General features: G+C 41.0%; 1 protein-coding gene and 1 long non-coding RNA gene across 7 annotated transcripts in view; one reads left to right on the plus strand and one right to left on the minus strand.

Moving 5' to 3' along the window:
• Positions 1-122: 122 nt before the first annotated feature.
• Positions 123-20,596, minus strand: LOC310832235. 6 transcript variants are annotated; one of them, XR_014558179.1, is made up of 5 exons: positions 20,463-20,596; positions 19,198-19,377; positions 12,613-12,758; positions 12,151-12,286; positions 123-146 (listed from the first exon to the last, which is right to left on the minus strand). It is a non-coding gene; the product is annotated as an uncharacterized lncRNA (long non-coding RNA). The 6 variants fall into 6 exon arrangements; XR_014558184.1 differs by lacking the exon at positions 123-146 and adding an exon at positions 4,517-4,877 and having other exon boundaries at positions 19,222-19,377; XR_014558180.1 differs by lacking the exons at positions 19,198-19,377; positions 20,463-20,596 and adding an exon at positions 15,783-15,808.
• The window catches only part of ADAM28 (ADAM metallopeptidase domain 28), a 74,058-nt gene continuing 72,025 nt past the window's right edge, over positions 19,631-21,663 (plus strand). Inside the window, exon 1 of the mRNA XM_083713503.1 lies at positions 19,631-20,322. Coding sequence (XP_083569629.1) covers positions 20,271-20,322 — 52 coding nt within the window. The 5' untranslated portion in view covers positions 19,631-20,270. The remainder of the gene's footprint in view (positions 20,323-21,663) is intronic.

A 21,663-nucleotide genomic window follows, 5' to 3' on the forward strand; every position in this document is an offset into this window, starting at 1 on the left:
CGCAGACGCTTAAAATGACATCACGTGCATGTGCAGAAGCGGCGAATCGCGACCTGCGCACGTGCAGACGCGCAGTCGCGGGTTGCACTCTACTCAGGATGCGAACGGGGCTCTGGAACGGATCCCGTTTGCATCCAGAGGTACCACTGTAAAAAAAAAGAAAAGCAACAATTGATTGTCTAAAGAAAATTGAAATGTTTAGAAGTTTTGCAACTTGCTTAGAAATTGCAAAAACATTTGTAGGATACCAGGATGGTGAAAGCTTCTCTAACCATGATTTTTGCTCTATCCATAGCTGAGATTATTTATGTGTGTAATTTATTATTTATTTTAGTTTTCAAAATATAACAAAATGCAGATAAACAACTGAACAGAGTATGTGATGTTACAGCTTAAGAGTCTACTGAACTCTTCACACCTGCTAAGATCATGCTGCATTTTGTATTTTTTCTTTGTTACAGGTTGGTTTTCTGAAGTGAGGTATACAGTGCCATATAGTCGGGGGGGGGGGGGGAGTTCTCTCAGACTATCATGCAGTTCAAATTCTTGGACTGATTGCCAATTAGCTACTGGGTGCTGTTCAAGGTACTGCTTTGGGTGTATAAAGCCATACACAGCTTGGAACCGGGATATCTGAAAGATCGCCCAGGTGATTATTCTGCTGGTGATGACCACTTGCACGTGGCACCTTATCAGAAGTTCCATTGTGAACAGTATGAGAACCAGCCCTTCCATGTCATTATATCTACCCTTTGGAATTCCCTCTCGTTTAATATTAGACAAGCACCACCTCTGTTGTCTTTTCAGACCTTCTGAAGAACTTCCTCCTTCAACAAGCCTTTTAAGCTGAGATCTATCCCAGTCTACATCCATATTGGAATTCTGTTTAGGATATTTCAAATATGCTTTTATTGCTTTATCACTTGTTGTTTGCTGACTGAGCACCTTTCGGAGAAAGGGCAGGACATAAATTCAAATCACCACCACCACAATTTGGGTTGGTCTTTGTAAAGTAAAATTGTGAATATGCAGTCAAAACAAAAAAAGCCAAATAATACGAGTCAACAGGGGATGATGTGTGGGCAAGTGAAGCTGTCTTGGAGGAGTAGGTATTTGGGGTCAACCTCTACTCTAGGAGTGGGAAACCTTCTCAGACTGAGGTCCGCATGCCAGTGCTGGACAAGATCAGGCACAAAAGTAGCTATGGCTACAAGTGTACAATTTTGCCCTTATACAGGATGATTTATCCTCCATCCAGGTGAGCAAAAGCCTTCCTCACAAGGACACATCCCACCCAGGCAAAAATGCTCAAAGAGGATGCAAACCTGGAGTGGTAAAGGACATGGCCTGAGGGCTAGATAGAGAGGGTGGGGGGAGGGGCTGCTGCATTTGGCCTCTGGGTCAAATGGGGTGAGATCCCCACCCCTGCTTATTCTGTTGCAGGCTTCAAAAATTATTATGTGCAGCCATAGCTACAGGTTTGCTTTGTGCCAGAGGTTCATGATATTAGTTCCCCATTGCTTATCTCTTTAAGAACTGGGATTTCTGCACCTTTCTGCAAGGAGGGCCAAGCAGGACCTCCAGAGGCCTGTGACCTGTATGTAGCTGGGCGCAACCCCCACCATTCCAGAAAGATTTTTATTAAAGATTTTCTTGGTTTACAAAAGTATGTGCAATGTCTCTCTCTTTTCAAGCAACATTTTTTTACAGATCAGTTTTGTTTGTTGAGACATTAGGAGGAAAAGGGGGAGAGAGGTGGAGGGGGAGAGAGGTGGGGTGGCGATGTTTCTATTTTACTTACTATATGTAGGGTTTGGTGTCAACATTGCTTGTACAGGTTCTTTGCTGTTCACTTGTGTTCCTTTGGTGGAGAGAGAGGTTGGGGTTGGCCTAGGGTGTGGCTGTTCATTTGTGATTGGCTGTGGTAATCTTTGTTTTCATTTGTGTGGGGGTGGGGTGGGGTGGGTGTTTTGGATCAGGTTAGCCATATTGATTTGTATGCTGTTGGTGGATTTTTCTCATTGTCTTGTTGGGCTGTGTATGTGATGAAGGGGAGCCATACCAGGGTGAAGGTGTCTTCTTCTATTTGTCCCCGTGTCAGTTTCAGTTTAACCATCCCACAAAGATGTCCATGCTGACTGGGGCTGATAAGAGTTGGAGTCCAACAGCTGGAGGGTTCTCCATCTGTGGCTTAGACCTTCCTTTCCAGGCTTTAGAATAAGTTTTAGCACACAGTGCAGCTATGTGGACACAAGATGTTTTGTTCCAGCAGTGCAATGGACATATGATGTAACAGGCAGATGGGAACTAATGACGTGAGTGGTTTGCAAAATTACCTAATCCTTACGCTATGTCTTGTATCAGCTGTACTGCTAGTTCCAGTAAGGAGGACAATGGAACCAACAAGGAAGACAATAAACATTGTTACCATCACTGTCTTCATTCAAAGAAGAATGGCAGAAGGTTTTATTAATGAAGTACTGTGGTGTCCAAAATGGAAATGAATGAAATGAGAGGGAAGAATGGGAACATGTCATGTAGACTCACATCATTTTTACAAGAAATCAAATGAGGGAAATGACAGATATTATGAAAGGTGTCAATATGTATCATCCTTCTGAGTCAGGACATACAAAGAGAAGTATTTCTTTATAAAATGCATAACAAATGTCTGAAATTTAGTACTAGATGATGTGGCAATTGCTTATCAGATTTAAAAATCAGGCAAATTCATATACAATAGGTCTATCAATGGATATTAGTCATGAGACAAAATGATGACTGTAGGATAGGAAATGGACATGGGACTAATATAGGAGGGAAGGGCTGGATCTGGTGCATAGGCCTGATCTTTCTCCCACTCTCAGGGGGCCAAATTGGAAAGGTGAATAGAACCAAGTGAGCTGAGCAGCAAACGTGGGCTTGTCATTTTGGCCCAGCTCTAACCCCCCCCCCCCAAAACAGCTACTAGTAAACAATTGTTGCATTTATCTGGAACTCCTTCTTTAAAAAAATTGTGTACTGAACATAGAGTAGAAAATGTTTCTGATCCTGAAGAGTTCACATTGATGCATCCAATTCTCAAGCCCTCTTCAGGTGTTCTTACTCAGGCAATGAAAGGGAGGGGATTGAAATGAGCTGTTTGGCCCTACTCTCTTTGTCCATCCTTGTTACCTGTTTCATCACCTTTCACATGTTGGGACGGGAATGTCAGCAGTGGAGAGCTTTCACTACTCATGCACTTAAAGCTCCCCATGCAGTTCAGACCCATAGAAGGTCAAGGTTCTAAATCTCATGGGGAACCTACACAAATGAAGCAAGCTCCCAGCTTCAGAAATCCAGGCTTCAACACATTGTTGTTGTTTTTAAATATGTTTATTAGGTTTTTACAACAGGCTTCAACACATTGAACGTGTTAGAGTCAGTGATGAGAACATGACTGAGGGGGTGGCGCCAATGGTCTCATTCCTGCTGTCCTCCTTACTTGATGGTAATCATGGGGGGGGGTGTGGGTGTCAGGATTCTGGACAGTAAAATAAACAGCTGTTGATGGCTTAAATGTGTGCTGCAAGTAAGGTTGGCTAGAACACACTCCTGACAATTTTATTTTATTTTTTAAGTTTTTATATCACTTGATTTCTTTAAAAAATAAAAACACCTATGAAAATAAAATATTAACATTATTAATAAAAACTGTTTTAAAAATATTCAAAAGATGATTAAAATCAACAGCAGCTAAAAAGAAATAAAGCACATGTCTAGATAGTCTTGCCAAAACAATGTTTTTTTAAAAGAAGGCACCAAAAATAGTACAGCAAAGGTGCCTGCCTGATGTCAACAGGCAAAGAGTTCAAAGTGTAGATGCTACCACACTAAAAGGTTGTTTTCTTGCAAATGTAGAATAAGTATTACATGGCACCTGCAACAGTGCCAGTTCTGCCATTCATGTGAGCATACATAGGTTAAGGTGATTCTGCAAGTAAACTGGTCCTAAGCTGTGAGCAGCACCTTGAACTTGTCCTGGTAGCAAACAGACAACCAGTGCAGCTCTCTAGGCAGAGGTGTTATATGGCGGCAGGGTCTCACTTCTGCCCTCAACCATGCTGCAGGCTTCTGCACAAAGTATAGCTCACCAATCCAGTGCAAGGTTAGCCCCGCATTGCTGTAATCCAAGTCACCAGTGCCTGAAGTACTGTAGTTAATTCCATCTAGTGACATCCTAAGTGTATAGGAGACCCAATGGGAAATTTCTCAAGTCTCCTTAAAATTCCTTTGGATTTTCCTTGAAATTTGTCAGACATTTGTCAGAAATTTGTCAGACATTTTGCCTAAGAAAGCCCTACATTTGATTTTTGCTCTTGGTGAGATGTTGGTGGCAAATCAGGAATTATTTGTCATGTTATCTCAACCTCACAGCTGTGACTGCAAAGTTTTCTTAGATACCGTATATATTCGCCAAATAAAATGACAGAGCCATGTGACTCAACATGGAGATGCAGCACCAAAAGGGATAAGTGAATTATCTATGCACATTGATTGATTTTCTTTTCATGTATTTAGGTCACATTACATAAACAGGGAAATTCAGCTAGATGTAAAACCAATGAAATTTTTAATGGGGAGCAAAATGCAAATCCTTAGATTATCTTGATAGATTGCAAAAACAAATATTGTTTACAGCCTTCCAAAGATTCTCCATTTCAGTTCTAGTAATGTCTTGTTTTATGTAAGAGAGTGATATCAAAACAACATTCCATTGCATCAAAGCTCTTCGTTGCAACATGTTCTTCTGTGGTTTCCAGATCTGCTCCTTTTTTTATCAGCGCACCAAACACTTTCAAGTTCCCCCCTTTAGCTTGTGAAAGTACAGTTTGTTGCTGTTTAAAATTATAAGAAATAATTATGAGGCCAGCATGGACATTGCAGCAGTAATGTTGGCAATGATTCAAATACATTGATTTTTTTTAATGACCCTGGAATTATCTATGCATCTTTATGCATAACAGTTCATATTATGGTAATATCAAATATTTGCCCAAGAAGTTGACCTAAGAATAGAATTGGGAAGGAACAAGGGGTCATACCAAATTTTAACTCCATGGATGTACAGGAAAGCCTGACCTGTGATTAAAGGTTTGCAGATGGTCTGGTGACTGGGTTTGTTACCTGTAGGTCATCTTTGTTTACGGGTCATGGGATGCAGCAGGTAATACTATTTCAAAGCAAACTTACAAAAGACGTAGCAGATGGAGCTCGAGAGCATGACAGATGCAAAAAACTTGCATGGGTAGAATAGGTGGAAGGGACTTCTTTGGGTGGAGCAGGAGAGAGAGTCTTAAGTTAGTGGGTAGATGTGGTGGGGTGTTTTTTATAGCACCCCCACATGTGAAAGGCACTAGCAGGCAGTCATCTAGTCCAAGAGCAGAAATATATAGTAAATGGCCTTCACTGCTGTTGGATATGATGTCTGTGTATATGATGTCTGTGTATGATGGCCTCCAGTATTTGAAGTGGTATGCTTCTGTGAATACCAGGTGTGGGAAATGCATATGAAGGACTTCCGGTCGGCGCCAGCGTTTAATGGCTGCCCTTGCCTCGAGCTCCGAGGCAGGACTGCTCCGCGTGTTCGGGTCTGACCCGCTACGGCGAGCGGGGGACCCCTAAAATCACAGGCGCAGAAGCCTGTGAGCAAGGAGATTCGGTGGGCACCTTTTGCGCCCCCCGGTACTGTGAAGGAGCCTTTTTAAAGGCTCCGGAGCGGCATCGGGAGTGAGCGCGGTGCTGAGAGTCGCTACCCAGCCCGTGGAGTGAAGCCGCGTTGCCATGAACGGAGAGCGCCGATTCCTTCCTGAAACTGAGAATTGACTGCAACACCCGTGAGTAAGATTGAGGGACTGAATGGGACACTAAATTTGGAAATTTGACTGAAAACGGGAAAGGCATAAAATAAGGAAGTCTGCCTCCCCGAACTGCATGACTAACAAAGCAACGAAAAGAGTAAGCTGCATTTGAAAGGAAAAACCTTTTGCAATTTGTCAAACCTGACATCGGATCTAGATTTCCCCCCAACAGGCAGGAGAAGGGGGGAGGATAATTGGACATTGTTAACCTGCGTGAAAATAATTGGGAAAAAAGATCTTTCACTGTCAAACCCCCCCTAAGTCGGGCTGCCAGAGCAAGGCACCGTGAAAAGTGAACTGTCAGATTAAACTGGACACAAAGTGGGGTCTCTGTCTGAAACAAAGTTACTGGATTTTAAGGGAAGAAAGTTGCGGACTTTTTGGTTATATTGAAACAATTGTGGATTTACAGAGTGAACTCTTGAACTTTTTATTCATTGCTCTATGTTCTCCCTGATTCCTTTGTTACCTTTTTCCTTTGGATACAATTGAATGCTCCCTCTAGAGGGCCTAAAGAGAAACTGTTATATTGAGAAAGAAACAGTGGGATTTTCCACTTGCAACTTTTTCCTGTGAGAACGACCTTGAGGACATGAGTGGTTCAGATGAGATAGTAACCAGACTCAAAACAAAGCAAGCACAGCAGAAGAGAAGGGGCTCAACATCAGGAACAACACCAGCTGCACAGGAAAAGACAATAACAGCATCTATGGATCCTATGACACAGGCATTGTTAAAAATAAATCAATCTTTGGAGGCACTTACAAAGCAATCCACAGAGAATTCCAAAAAATTGACAGAACTGACAGCAAGATTGGATTTGAACACTGCAAGCGTATCATCTAACACAGACTCTATAAATAGACTAATTCAAGAAAGTTCTGAGACACGAAAGATCGCGGAAAGTGCAAAAAATACTGCAGAAGAGACAAGGGAAAAGTTTGAACCGATTAGAAAAAAAGTAAATGAACATGATGCAGCCCTGTCCTTACTGGAACTACAGAGAAAGGAGAAAAAACTGAAATTAAGACTGGTACCTGAGAGTGAGGGGGATGACCTTGCGGAATTCCTTAGAAACAACTTTGCAGAATTTTGGCATGAAGAATGGGAGGAAAAAGATGAGCTTGAAATAACAACGGCCTTTCGGCTTGGCAGGAGACAGGGGAAGAAACCAAGGGACTGCCTGATTACACTGAGATCCAAGGAAGAAAGAGATAAAATATTGAACCTGCACTATCAAAAGGCGCTGGTGATCCAGAATTGTCAAGTACAGATTTTTAAAGATATCCCTAAATATATTTTGGAGGTGAGAACCTTATTTAAAGACTTGGTCGACCTGCTGAAGAAAAATATCATTCCTTTCAGGTGGGAATTCCCACAAGGACTATCTTTTAATTTCAAAGGAAGGAAGATAAAAATAAGAACAATTCAAGATAAAGAACAGTTTCTGGGGAGATACCTGGAAGATCTACAGAAAGGGACGGTAGAGGAGAAAGAACCAACTGACATTGCTAACCTGTCATTCGGGCTTTTACCACCATCAGAGGAAGAACAAAAACTGGGAGCAGTTGGAGGAACAGATATTAAGTAACAAAATGTCTCTGCAACTTCTTAGCTGGAATTGTAACGGTTTGAACCTTCCCCGAAAAAGACGGCAAGTTTTTCATATTTTGAAGAGAGAACAATTAGACCTAATATGTTTGCAAGAAACCCACATTGCCAGAATACACAGGAAATTATTAATAAATAAGAAACTTGGACAGGAATTCATTTCATCAGATAAAGTGAAGAAAAGAGGCGTAGTGATTTATGCGAAAGAAAAATTGGTCCCAAAAATGATATTTAAAGATGAACAAGGGAGATATCTGGCAGTTGAAATACAAGTTCAAGGAGAAAAAATTTTGATAGTTGGAATTTATGCACCAAATGAAGGGAAGGCCGAATTCTTTAAGAAGTTGCACGAGACTTTAATGGACTTCCTGGACTATAAAATCGTAATGATGGGAGATATGAACGGAGTTGTCTCCACAAACATGGACAAAGCACAGAGACAAGTGATATCTAAGGAAGGGAGACTACCAAAGACTTTTTTCGAAATGACTGAAACTATGGACTTGATTGATATTTGGAGAACAAGGAACCCTCTTGAGAGAGAGGGAACCTTTTTCTCTGAAGCAAAAATGACATGGACAAGAATCGACCAAATATGGGTTACTAGTAGCCTGGCGCCAAGAGTAAAAAAAGTAGAAATCTGCCCAAAAACCTGCTCCGACCATAACGCTGTAAAGATGGAGATGAAACTAATAACAACTGGATCCTTTAGATGGAGAATGAATGACACCCTACTTAAAGATGAAGAGATTCACAAGAAGGCCCAAAAGGCATTGAAAGATTATTTTGAGATAAACTTGAGAACAGATGTGGAGAAAAGAACAATTTGGGATGCAAGCAAAGCCGTGATGCGAGGTTTCCTAATTCAACAGAACTCTATAAAGAGGAAAAAACAAAATGAGAGGAAAGAAAAAATCTTAGAAAAAATGAAAGAAGGAGAAAAGAAATTGAGGTCCAAACCAAAGTCTCATGAGATTCTGAGAGAAATAAAGTATCACCAGATGCAATATATGGAATTGATGAATCAAGAAATAGAATGGAAAATAAAGCAGATGAGACAAAAGACATTTGAATCAGCGGATAAATGTGGGAAACTTCTGTCATGGCAATTGAAAAAGAGACAGAAATTGAACACCGTGACAAGCCTAGAAATGGACGGAAAGATTATCCACAAACCTAATGAGATAAGTAATTGCTTTCAAAGTTTTTTTAGGAAATTGTATGCACAAGGGCCAGTCAATGAGCAAGAAATAGAAGAATTTATTAGAAAATATGGTCTACCAAAAATTTCAGAACAAAGTAAAATGATTTTGAATGAAAAAATAACAGATCAAGAAATAGAGGGTGCCATTCAGAACATGCAATTGGGAAAATCACCAGGACCAGATGGTTTGACCGCTAGATATTATAAAGCGTTGAAGGAATGGTTGATGCAACCATTGAAGGAAGTTTGTAATGAAATTATGGAGGGGGAAAAGGCACCTGAATCGTGGAAAGAAGCTTTCATCTCACTTATACCGAAAACAGAGACTGAAAAGAACCAGGTTAAAAACTACCGCCCAATATCTTTACTTAATGTGGATTACAAAATTTTTGCAGATATTTTGGCAAAACGACTGAAGAGAGTGTTGATAGGGGAGATTCATAAAGACCAAACTGGCTTTCTCCCAGGGAGACATATGTCAGATAATGTGAGGAACATTATAGACATTTTGGAGTTATTAGAAGTTGACATTAACAGAAAGGCGGTTTTGATTTTTGTGGATGCGGAGAAAGCCTTTGACAACATTTGTTGGAGTTTTATGAAGAAGAATCTCCAAGGGATGGGGGTAGGCCAAGGTTTCGAAAACGGTATAGGTGCAATATATTCTAAACAAAAAGCAAAGTTAATTGTAAACAACGTGGTAACGGAAGAAATTCCTATTGAAAAAGGCACACGACAGGGGTGCCCAATATCCCCTTTGCTTTTTATATCGGTCCTGGAGGTTTTGTTAAACATGATTAGAGGGAACCAGTTGGTTAAAGGAGTTCAGGTCGGAGTTTGACACTACAAACTAAGAGCATTTGCAGATGACCTAGTATTGACTTTGCAACAGCGAGACACTAGTACTAAAAGAGTATTAGAGCTAATCAAGACTTTTGGTCAAGTAGCAGGATTCAAACTTAATAAACAGAAAACGAAAGTGTTAGAAAAAAACTTAACTACAGAGGAAAGAGAGAGATTTCAGAGTGAAACAGGTCTGGAAATAACGAAAAAAGTGAAATACCTGGGGGTAAACTTAACATCTAAGAATGTGAATTTATTTAAAGACAATTATGAAAAATGCTGGTCAGAAGTAAAGAAAGATCTAGAAATATGGTCAAGGTTGAAACTCTCCTTGTTAGGCTGAATTGCTACTATCAAGATGAATGTATTGCCTAGAATGTTGTTTTTATTTCAAACCTTACAAATATTGGACAAGATGGACTGTTTCAAGAAGTGGCAGAAAGATATATCAAAATTTGTCTGGCAGGGCAAAAAGCCCAGAATAAAATTTAAGATTCTAACTGACGCAAAAGATAGAGGGGGGTCTATTATGAATCGGCAGCTTTTTGCTGGTTGAAAGACTGGCTACTTCTTGAGAATACAGATATTTTGGATTTGGAAGGGTATGACAATAGCTTTGGTTGGCATGCATATTTATGGTATGACAAGGTAAAGGTATATAAGGGTTTCAAAAAACATATTGTCAGAAAAGCATTATACAATGTCTGGATTAGATATAAGGATCTGTTGGAAAGTAAAACTCCCAGGTGGTTGTCACCAATGGAAGCTAAGGGGGTTAAAAAACTTAATATGGAATCTAAATGGCCAAAATATTGTGAAATTCTAGAATATGAAGGCGAAAGGGTTAAACTTCAGAGTTATGAGAAATTAAAGTCCAAAGTTAGAGATTGGTTACATTACCATCAGATAAACGAGACATTCAAACAAGACAGGAAAATAGGATTTCAGAAGGAGAGGTCAAAGTTAGAAAAAGAACTGTTAGAACCCAATACTAAGAATCTGTCAAGAATGTATAATCTGCTGTTAAAATGGAATACACAGGATGAAACGGTGAAATCAGCTATGATTAAATGGGCACAAGACATTGGTCATGACATTATGTTTGCCGACTGGGAACAGTTATGGACCACTGGTGTTAAATTTACGGCATGTAATGCCTTAAAAGAAAACATAATGAAAATGATCTACAGGTGGTACATGACCCCGGCAAACTTGTAAAAATCTATCATTTGCCCAATAACAAATGTTGGAAATGTAATGAGACGGAAGGTACCTTTTATCACCTTTGGTGGACCTGCCCGAGGATCAAAGCCTTCTGGGAAATGATCTATAATGAAATTAAGAAAGTCCTTAAGTGGACCTTTCCTAAGAAACCTGAGGCTTTTCTCCTGGGCATGGTTGGCCAATTGGTGCCAAAGAAGGACAGGACTTTTTTTATGTATGCTACCACAGCAGCAAGAATTCTTCTGGCAAAGTATTGGAAGATGCAAGAACTACCTACTCTGGAAGAATGGCAGACAAAGGTGATTGACTTTATGGGACTGGCAGAGATGACCGGCAGAATCCGCGACCAGGGGAAAAAGACAGTGGAAGAAGACTGGAAGAAATTTAAAATCTATCTCAAAAATTGTTGTAAAATTGAGGAGGGTTAGATGTCAAGGGGTAAGAAGTAGAGAATTACAGCTGTAACTAATAAATTAAGGGAAACTTAATGAAAGGGAATTAAATGGATAAATGGATTGACGGGTTGCTAAAAAATTGTAAAATAAGGATGCAGTGAAAGGGAGGTATGGGGAAGTCGGATGAAAGAAGGTATACGAAAATAAGATTGTGAAATTATATATGTTTGTTTTTGTTTTAGTTTGTCTTTATTATGTGTTGTGCTTGTCTTTTTTGTATGTGTTTAAAAAATTGAATATTTTTTTTTTTAAAAGGGAAATGCATATGAAAAGAATGAATGATTGAAGTGTCGAGTGCACAGAGCAAGTTAGAAACAGATCCCAACTTTTTAAATGCATGGATACAAGGTGAATTGTGAGGGCCATGCACACCACTAGGTTATAGCCTAATCCTCTGCATGTTTACCCAAAAGGAAGTTCCACAGTAGTCCATACTCACATGTTGCTTTATTCACGTTTGCATGGCATGGCATTGTTATCAAAGAAAGCATTATTGGTTCCAGGTCCCAAGTTCTGGAAATATGAGGAATTGTGAGCACATTCATAATGCCTTCACTTAGTAACAACAGTCAACCCACACAGATCTGAGATTCTAGGTGATCCAACACCTCTTCATTTAGTAAACTATACATCCAGAATTTCAGTAATGTGGATTATACCTGCTGAATTACAAAGAAAATACAGATAACTTGTGCTCCTGAATGCTACACCCTGTATGTTCTACACTTATTGTACATTTATGCTATATAAAAATGAATAAAGTTGGAATTCCTTCCCTCTCTCTTTCTCTCTCTCTCTCTCTCTCTCTCTGTGTGTGTGTTTGTGGATGCATGAGAGAAACCATTTGAAGATACTTAGTCTGTATGACAATAAACTTTCTGCGTCATCTGGATAGAAGTCTCAATGTACTCACCTACAAAGATTGTTCCTATCCCAGGGGAGTCATGTTACAAGACTGGGATGATGAAAGTTCATTCTTTTTTATCTACTGCAGGAATAAATCCTGTCACTCACAGCATGGACGTATGTCATCTTTTAGAGTGTTATATCTGTAAATAAAGTGACACATAGTTGTCGTTTCAGTTACAAAAAATACATTTTTGTTGGCATCTGTCTGTCTCAAGAGACAATGGAGTGCTTACAGGGAGGAAGATAAGGTTGGCATGGTGCAATCAGACCAGAAGGAATGCTGCATTGGCTCTGCTGGTGCATTTGCACTGCACCAGCCTCACTGCTGCCTCACTCTTCTCCCTCTACTTTCCAGGAAGCAGCAGTGATGTAACCAACCAAAGGTCAGGTGAGCGGTGACACCCCACCATGCTGTCTGCAACTGGAAACATTTCCCCTCAAACACTTTGATTGTCAGAATATTCACCTTTTACCAATCTTGTTAGCTGTCCTTTCCTCCCAAACTGCTCTTGCCTCTGTGCGATATCAACACACCCTTCCTAGCGACTGCTTCTTCCTCCTTCTTCAAGGAATTAGTGAAATGGACAATCCCAGGCAATTATTGATCACATACTGAAAGAATATCATGATGCTACATATTCAGTCAAGTGCATTTATATGATGATGTCACTGGGAATGACAAATATAGTTAGGGCCACAGCGTCCTGTTTTGCTGCTTGAGGCAAACAATTAAGTATCACCCCACCCCGCCACTGCCACACTGGCCTGCTCCCACACCATCTGCCCTGTTGCCTCCATCACTGGCAAAGAAGTGGCATGGCATCTCTCACACTATGAGATCTTGTGAGATTTTGCTAGAAATTGGAGCTGATGCTGGTGGTGGGGGAGAACTCATGGGGGCTTCTGCTACCTGAGAAGGCTGCTTCATCCCACCTCATGAGTGGACCAGGCCTGAATATAGTTACCGTATATGGAAGTGAAAGTCCTGCTCAACTGATCAGTCATATGACTTGGTTCCAGCTGATCAGGGATAATAACACTACATTACTCAATGGACCAGATTTATTCATGTTTTGAAATCACTAATGAAAATCAAAGCCAACTGAGAGCAAAATCAGGCAATCAAAATGAATAGGTGAACATTTTTGAAGACATTTTTCAAACATCATCAAAGTGGAAAGGGAGTGTTTTTCTGATAATGTTTCAAAATAAAATGAATAGCTTTGGACACTCCTTATAAGAACTCAACCATAGTATATAATTCTGGGTTTCAAACCCTAGTTTTATCAATGCACAGATTCTATTTAATCATGCAATGCTGAATTTTCTCTGTGTTTAAAACCAGATGTGAATCATGGATCTAATCCCCCCACCCCTCCACAGCGCATTTTCTGGTATTGTTCACTAGCTGAGAAGCACAATGGTGAACAGCCCAGCATGGGTGGTTAGAGAAAAGAGATTGTGTAAGAGAGATTGTGTAAAAATTAAGCCTTTGGTGTTACCGGTGATGCACTTGAGATATATTTTGGCATAGTTTTCACTGGAGGCCCAACACTGATCTAACACTGACAAATTCTTTTTTACTGTACAAAGAATTATTACTCATGTCTACAAAAACGACTTTAGCTTTAAAGCAGATATGATATGTTCCTGATTGCCAAATAAAGCCAAGTGGTATGAAAAATATCTGGGTCTTGTTTTTTTCAACACAGTTGCTATTAGTTGCAGCAGCTTAGCCTCTCCACCACCACTTGGTTCTGGGCCAAAGACAGAACCTCAGAATATAAACCTTATCAGCTAAGCAATTCTCTTTGCTGCAATAGTCTGTAGTGGGCAATCAGAATTTAAGAGCATTAGTATCAGGCTTGCTCACCAGTCTGAGCAACAAATTCACCTGCTCTTTCTACCAGAATATTACAGTAGTGCTAAAAACTACGCATTGACTGCCAGTTCCATGTATTATTGTCAGCATATAAAGAGAAAGAAAATGCCCAAGACCGGGTTACCTGAAGGTCCTTCTTCTTCCTTATACATCAGCCAGATAACTATATAAACTGGTGAAGTCTTCCTGACTATCCCCTTATTCTCATATATTTGTTTGATTTCTATGCATATGAAGGCTTTTAGCAAAGTGGCACCAGTTCTTTGGAACACTGTTCCATTTGAAATTGGACAAACCGCCTGCTGAAAATATTTCTGTTTCAACAAGCACTTTTCAAGAATTAATTTAATTCAGTATTGGTCATTTGTTCTGTGTTTCATGATTTTATGATGTTTTCATGATTTTATTGCCTGCTGCTATGATTTTTTAAAATGAACTGTCCATTTGGAAATAGTTCTTATAAATAAATTTGTCTATGGGAAAAGCCACCAGCTATGATGGGCCATCGTATTTACAGTTCTCGCATTCATCACCACTTTCCCTTGCTATTCCCAACCCCAGCAGAACAAGATAGTTATAAATATTCAATTAACTAATGGCAGATCTTACGCATGGCTACTCAGAAACTGGTCCATCTGAATTCAGTGGGACATCCCCCTACATAACTGGGTTTGGGCATTATCCTCCAGCTTTGCCAAATACATAAATTCACCAGAGAACAGAATGAAACATGGACCATATGTATGGGAGATAATATGAAGAAGAAATGCCTCCATAGGTAGACTGACACACACATTTTCACATTTAAATAAATGAAATAAATGTTCAGCAAACTGTGCTATTCTCAAGGTTTGGAATTCAATAATAATTTAATAATGCACAGTTGCTTCCATTTCAGAAACAAGAACAGGGATGGATCAAATCAGATTGATCAGATTTCTTCCCTACTATCTACTAGACCTTAGTGCGGTTTCTTTTTGAGAATATTTAGCAAGCTGCTTTAAGATCCTCTATAAAGTGGGATGTAAATATCCTAAATAAATATCACCTGTTTATTTAGTGCTGAAGGAAACTTGATAGGCAGGAAGAGCTCCATCCAGCCTCTTTGGCTGCAGCAAGAGGACAAAATTACATGACTCTTGCCTATTGAATTGCCATCCTGGGGTTGAAAAGAGGAAAGATTTGCCCAGATTCTGTTTAGAAAATATGATGGACAGTTCCCCATATTTGTACTGCAGAACTTGCAACAAAAGAGGAAATGAATCACCCAAAATAGCATAAACATGACACAGATTTGCATAACTTTTGCACAGACTAGATGCAAACTTAGATGCAAATTTAGAAATATTTAGATACAAATTTGGAAATAATTACCATAATTTAATTATATAATACACCTCCCCATATGGGGGGAGACTGTGCTCATGGGTCCTGTGTGCCCGCTCAGTCTGCTGTCCAGGCAATTTCAAGGCCCTCCGACTGGTTCTCTTATCATTCTTTTGCTTATTTATCTTTAAACTAGACTCCTTTGAATTAAGTCCTCTGTATAGTAGGAGATATTGCTACCCTAGGAAAGGGTTAAGCAGCCCTTCCCCCAGCTCTGCTGCCTCATTCAAACCACCCCAGTTATCCACAAATCTGCATATAAATTCCTTTGTGTTGAAGTTGAAGATCCCAACATGGTGGCTCTTCCTCTTCACATGTATTTTGATCTTGCATCTATCTCCCTTATTTTCACCAGTTCCACACCATACCTTTAAAGCACTCTTATAACACTTCAAGAGTTATGGCTACTCCAAGAGAATCCTGGGAACTGTAGTTTGTTAAGGTGCTGGCCTCAAAGAGTGACAGTGCCTAGCACTTCAGTTCCCATAATTCTCTATGACTGTTAAAGTAGTTTAAGATTTCTTTGAATGTATGGCGTCGTTTTGACCCTAGTAAATTAAAGTGCTCTGTCATTCTGGAACAACAAGATTAGACTTTGCATACCCTCCAAGGGTCCTGATATTCCAGGGTCAGTCCCGGAATTACAAAACCATCAAGGCTTCCAATTTGATATTGGAATGTCCCTTTTTCCCCTGCCACTGCCACCAAACTTGGAGAGCAGGATGAGCCAGTACTTGTCCCAAGCGACAATGGTAGATGTGGCAGCGGCTGTTGCCTCTCTATGGCCTCTCCACGGCTGCGGCTGGCCTCTGCTCTCGGGCAGCTCATAGCAGCTGCTGGAGAGAGGGCAAGGAGAAGGAGAGGCTGCTGCTGCTGCGAAGGCCCAACTACCTATGATGTGCCAACTCTGAGGGGCAGGCAGAGGGCAGGGCCACCCTGGGTGGGAAGAAAGGGGGAGTGCAGCAGAGTGTAAGGAGTCTTGGTATTATACAGTGGTGCCCCACAAGACGAACGCCTCGCAAGACGAAAAACCCGCTAGACGAAAGGGTTTTCCGTTTTTGGAGGCGTTTCGCTAAACGAATTTCTCTATGGGGTTGCTTCGCAAGACGAAAAAATCTTGCGAGTTCCCGCGTTTCCCCCCGCTTTTTCCCGCCCTTTCCCTAAGCGCTAAGCCGCTTCTCAGCTGTTCCGCTGATAAGCCGCTTCTCAGCTGATCGCTAAAAGCCGCTAGACCGCTAATAGCGCTAATCCGCTAAGCTGTCAATGGGCTTGCTTCGCAAGACGAAAAAACCGCTAGACGAAGAGAATCACGGAACGGATTAATTTCGTCTTGCGAGGCACCACTGTGTATATATATATATATATATGCAGGTTTTGGTGTCCTCGGGTGTCTTCCCGTGTAAAAGTTGGGGTGTCTAGGCGACGTTTCGACGAGGTCTCACTCGTCATCTTCAGGCTGGTGCTTTCGGCTTCTTGTTACTGGAACAGAGCGGGATCTCAATGTTTGAGTTCCTATAAATACTGTAGAGGGGGTGTGGTGTCTAGCCTCCAATGTTCTGGGCAGAGAGGAAGTTCCCAGGCTAGTGTGCCTTTTCTTCTTTTGTTCCTTAATTACTTGAGAGATACCTTGAGTGATTTCTTGAGTGATATCCTGAGTACCACTTAGGTGGGTCATTAGGTGTGGATTAGTTGCTAAAGTCTTTGTGTCTTGACCTCTTGAACTTTGTGAAGAGTTTTCTTGAGAAGATGGCTGTATTGCACTTAGTTGTGCTTTGGCTTGGCTTCGTGTATAGGGGCGAGCTGTGGTTTTGTGGCTTGTGTCAGCCAGATCTGTGTAGGGATTGCAGGGGGGTGCAGCATCCGGAGGTGCCACCATGGATTGGCTACTGGATGGTGTCAGTAATTCATCTGTGGAGAGGGTCTGGGTTTGGGTCTGGTGTGGTTGATTGGTGTTGGCAAGACGCTTGCCAGACATCTGGAAATTAGCCCTCCCCACAAAAACTGACACCAGATCCAGAGGCACACAGAACGCCAACACCAATCAACCACACCAGACCCAAACCCAGACCCTCTCCACAGATGAATTACTGACACCATCCAGTAGCCAATCCATGGTGGCACCTCCGGATGCTGCACCCCCCTGCAATCCCTACACAGATCTGGCTGACACAAGCCACAAAACCACAGCTCGCCCCTATACACGAAGCCAAGCCAAAGCACAACTAAGTGCAATACAGCCATCTTCTCAAGAAAACTCTTCACAAAGTTCAAGAGGTCAAGACACAAAGACTTTAGCAACTAATCCACACCTAATGACCCACCTAAGTGGTACTCAGGATATCACTCAAGAAATCACTCAAGGTATCTCTCAAGTAATTAAGGAACAAAAGAAGAAAAGGCACACTAGCCTGGGAACTTCCTCTCTGCCCAGAACATTGGAGGCTAGACACCACACCCCCTCTACAGTATTTATAGGAACTCAAACATTGAGATCCCGCTCTGTTCCAGTAACAAGAAGCCGAAAGCACCAGCCTGAAGATGACGAGTGAGACCTCGTCGAAACGTCGCCTAGACACCCCAACTTTTACACGGGAAGACACCCGAGGACACCAAAACCTGCATTCCTGTACCCGTGAAAATCTACGAAAGCATATATATATATATATATATATATATATATATGCTTTGTGCATCCGCGCCTAATCCTGCTGCTTTCTAAAATTTATTTATTGGTGCGTTTTTCATTTTGTAAATCTACAAAAAAATAAAATAAAGGGATTAAGGGGTTTTCTTAGGACAGTGGAATATATGTGTGCTGTGTCCTGTTGGCATAGTGATGATGGCACTCGCCCTTTTTCTGATAGGAAATGCTCTGTGAGGAGCACAAAAATTGGAGGGTCCAGGAGGCTGGGGGGGGTGAGAGACTGAGAAATGTCCCAATTTTCATCTGAGAAATGTTGGGGGGGGTATGTCAATTAAAATGTGAGCAGAATAAACAGGGATATGCACTGTTTTCATAAATTATGAAATGTTTTATACACATTGGTTGTTTAATTGGCTTGTGCATTTAACTGTGTGTTATCTATTTTATGTGTTTCTTGCTTGGAGAGAGTTTTGATCAGGCAGTTTATAAATCTTCTAAAGAATTAAAGAAAAGAACCTTAGCAAAACACTGTCTGAAGTGCTTCCCATCCTCCTTTAAACACCAATGTTCAATGGAGGATGGAAGGTGCTTCAGAGAGTAGTTTGCCAAACTGCTCTCTGAAGTGCCACTCTGTTTGCCTGGGCCTCCTGCTACCTGCCCTGCTTGCTTGCTCACTGGCCTGCTGGTCTGTCATTATGCTGGAGTTGCCACCGCCTCCTGCTGGCAGCCATGTTAACTGCAGCATGATGACAGCCTTACTTTTTTATTATACCATAACATAAAAGGGCAAACATAATGCATGTGAGCCATGTCCTTAAGTAGCCATATAAAGTAGGGCTGTCAGCAAAGATTAGTAAACTGCATAGCTCATTAATTAATCAAATTTGGAGAAAAAGAACATATTACCAAACTATCAGCCTAAGGCAATTTAATAAACATACAGTGCAATCCCATGCAACTTTACTAAGAAGTGTCCCACTCAGTTCAGAGAAATTTACTTTCAAATAAGCACACATTGAATTGCTTCCAAAACCTGCCACCTATGTTTAGAACAAAAGACCATTGTTAATGTTTACATGTGTGTGTGTTTAAAAAGTCCATACTACCACACAATCGTAGAACAAAAGAATCTCTCTCACAAAAACAGATTCAAGTTTGCAGACCTGATATAAAGTAGCTGAAACTAGATCTTCATCTTTTCCTCTCTTTCCCCCCATTCTCTGGAGATTTTCACCTTGCCTTTGTTAGGATCCAGATGCTGATCATTCTTTCACACCCACTTTAATTCTGAGCCTGCTCCTGAACACACAAGATTTCTGCTGGAGATGGGGGGAAGAGAGGGTGTTGGGGGAAATCACCTTGATGCAGTCAAATGATTCAGTGTGACTTGTCTCATGTCTATTGCTCAAGCCCTTCCCTTTCCCTCAAAACACACATCAACAGAAACTGGAACTCACAATGCATGAACAGCAAATTCCAGGGGGGAAATTGTGCTGAATCTGTTGTGGCAAAGTCTACAAAGAGGTCCATTAAAGAAGACAAGATTTATTATGGCATAAGATTTTGGGGGCTAGAGCTTGTTTTGCCAGATGCAACTAGTCTTTAATCCACACCATGATAACTCTGTTAGCATTTAAGGTGCCTCAGAAGTTGTCATTGTTTATTCCCCTGCCCCCAAGCAACAAATGGTGATATAACCAGAACCTAGTAAAATACTTCCTGAACTCTTCTATATTAGAAAATTTGTTGTTTTCAGAACATTGTAGGAATTAGAACCCTCTGCTATCCTCTTTCCCTTCCTTTACATTTAATAGCCCCATCAACAACAAAAAAGGTGTGTGGGGAGGGGGCAAGTTCAATAAAATACCCGTTCTATTAACATCCAAGCCAAAGAAAACCTCAGACATTACCAATTTAATTTGGTCTTTGCGGCTTTCACTTGCAAGAAAAATGCCTTGCAAGAAACTATCCGTCACCTGTCGGCTGACCCCAGGTAAGTCAGCTTGAAGTTCTGCCCTGCAGTGGCACTGTTGCAACTTGGAGGTTGAGCAACACCTTTGGTAAACACTTCCTCATGTAGCAGCAAGAATAAAGCCGAAGCAGTCATTCTTTGCTTTGCACAGTCAAAGGCAGGCTGGAGACAGCTCAAGTTGGCACTTCGGCTTCTGAAATCAAAGGGCTACTCCGTCGCCTCATCAACCCCCTGCCCAAAATGATCAAAGGCTTCTTTGTTATGACTTGCATGGTACTTCTTCACCATCAAGGTAAGGTGTTGTTGTTTTTTAAAAGAAGCCAAACAAAACCAAAAAGCAAAACTCCATCAGAACTTTGAAAACTTGTGTAGTCCCTGATTAGCTTCTATAGCTTTGTCAGTGTTTTTAATGATTAACAAGCCAGCACATACCCAGTATGAGTTTCTACAGCCGCACCAAGGAAAGTTTCCTAGAGACTTTGTTTCTGTTCCTGAGCGGATGCTTTTCTTTTCTGCTGTTTTATCTTTTTACATCTTGAAAAAGGGCTTGAGAATGTCAGTTGGAAAGTCCTGAGAATGTCACAGTGTGGAACAAAAGAAAGTATTTCAGTCATTTGGGAATGAAGAGTTCCAAGAAACTAGAAAGGGAGGGTTGGTTTGTTGGAAGAAAGCAGCATTTTAACAGGAAAAGTGTGTTCAGTTTTAAATGGGCTGCAAGGGTGAGATATAAATCATAGGCACAAACTTGCATGATATCAGTGATGACGAGCAGCTTGATAGTAACTAAACTATATGTTGAGTAACAGTGGATTGAACTGTATTCAAGCCAGTGTGACTCCAGTTACTTTGTGCAGGAGCACAGATCTGATCCGGCACAGACCACAGTAATAAAGGAAACCATTTTTCTTCCCTTCAAAAATGTAAGAATAATGCTACATAGTGTTTTATATAACACTTTAGAATGTTTGAGGCAGCTAGCACACATTATCTTAATAAAGGGCTTTCTTAATATTCAGACTGTCCAGATCCATTGCTCAAAATGTTTTAATTCGTTTAGTGAGAAACCATGGGAGTGGGTGAGAGCCAAGGGTGGCGTGTGTGATTTGCTCAAAAAAAACAAACATTTAATAAGATTAAGGAATGACAATTGTAATGTTAAATCTGTAAGGCTGTAATCCTATACAGTGGTACCTCAGGTTAAGTACTTAATTCGTTCCGGAGGTCCGCACTTAACCTGAAACTGTTCTTAACCTGAAGCACCACTTTAGCTAATGGGGCCTCCTGCTGCCGCCGCGCCGCCGGAGCACTTCTGTTCTCATCCTGAAGCAAAGTTCTTAACCCGTGGTACTATTTTTGGGTTAGCGGAGTCTGTAACCTGAAGTGTATGTAACCTGAAGCATATGTAACCCGAGGTACCACTGTACACACTTAGCTGGGAGCAAGGGCCATTGAATACAGCAGGAGTCCCTTCTTGATAAATGTGCATCGGATTGCTATGCTAACAATTTTCCAGTTTAGAGGAATGTTCAGAACACTATGGCACAGGAGGAAATCCCAGTAATTTCAATGGGCTGTCATGTAGATTATTTCTTTTGCAAGAGCAATCCTGCCTGCGTGCTGCAGGGAGGGACTG

Source organism: Podarcis gaigeae (assembly GCF_964106915.1).
Source record: "Podarcis gaigeae genome assembly, chromosome: 15".
Taxonomy (NCBI): Eukaryota; Metazoa; Chordata; class Lepidosauria; order Squamata; family Lacertidae; genus Podarcis; species Podarcis gaigeae.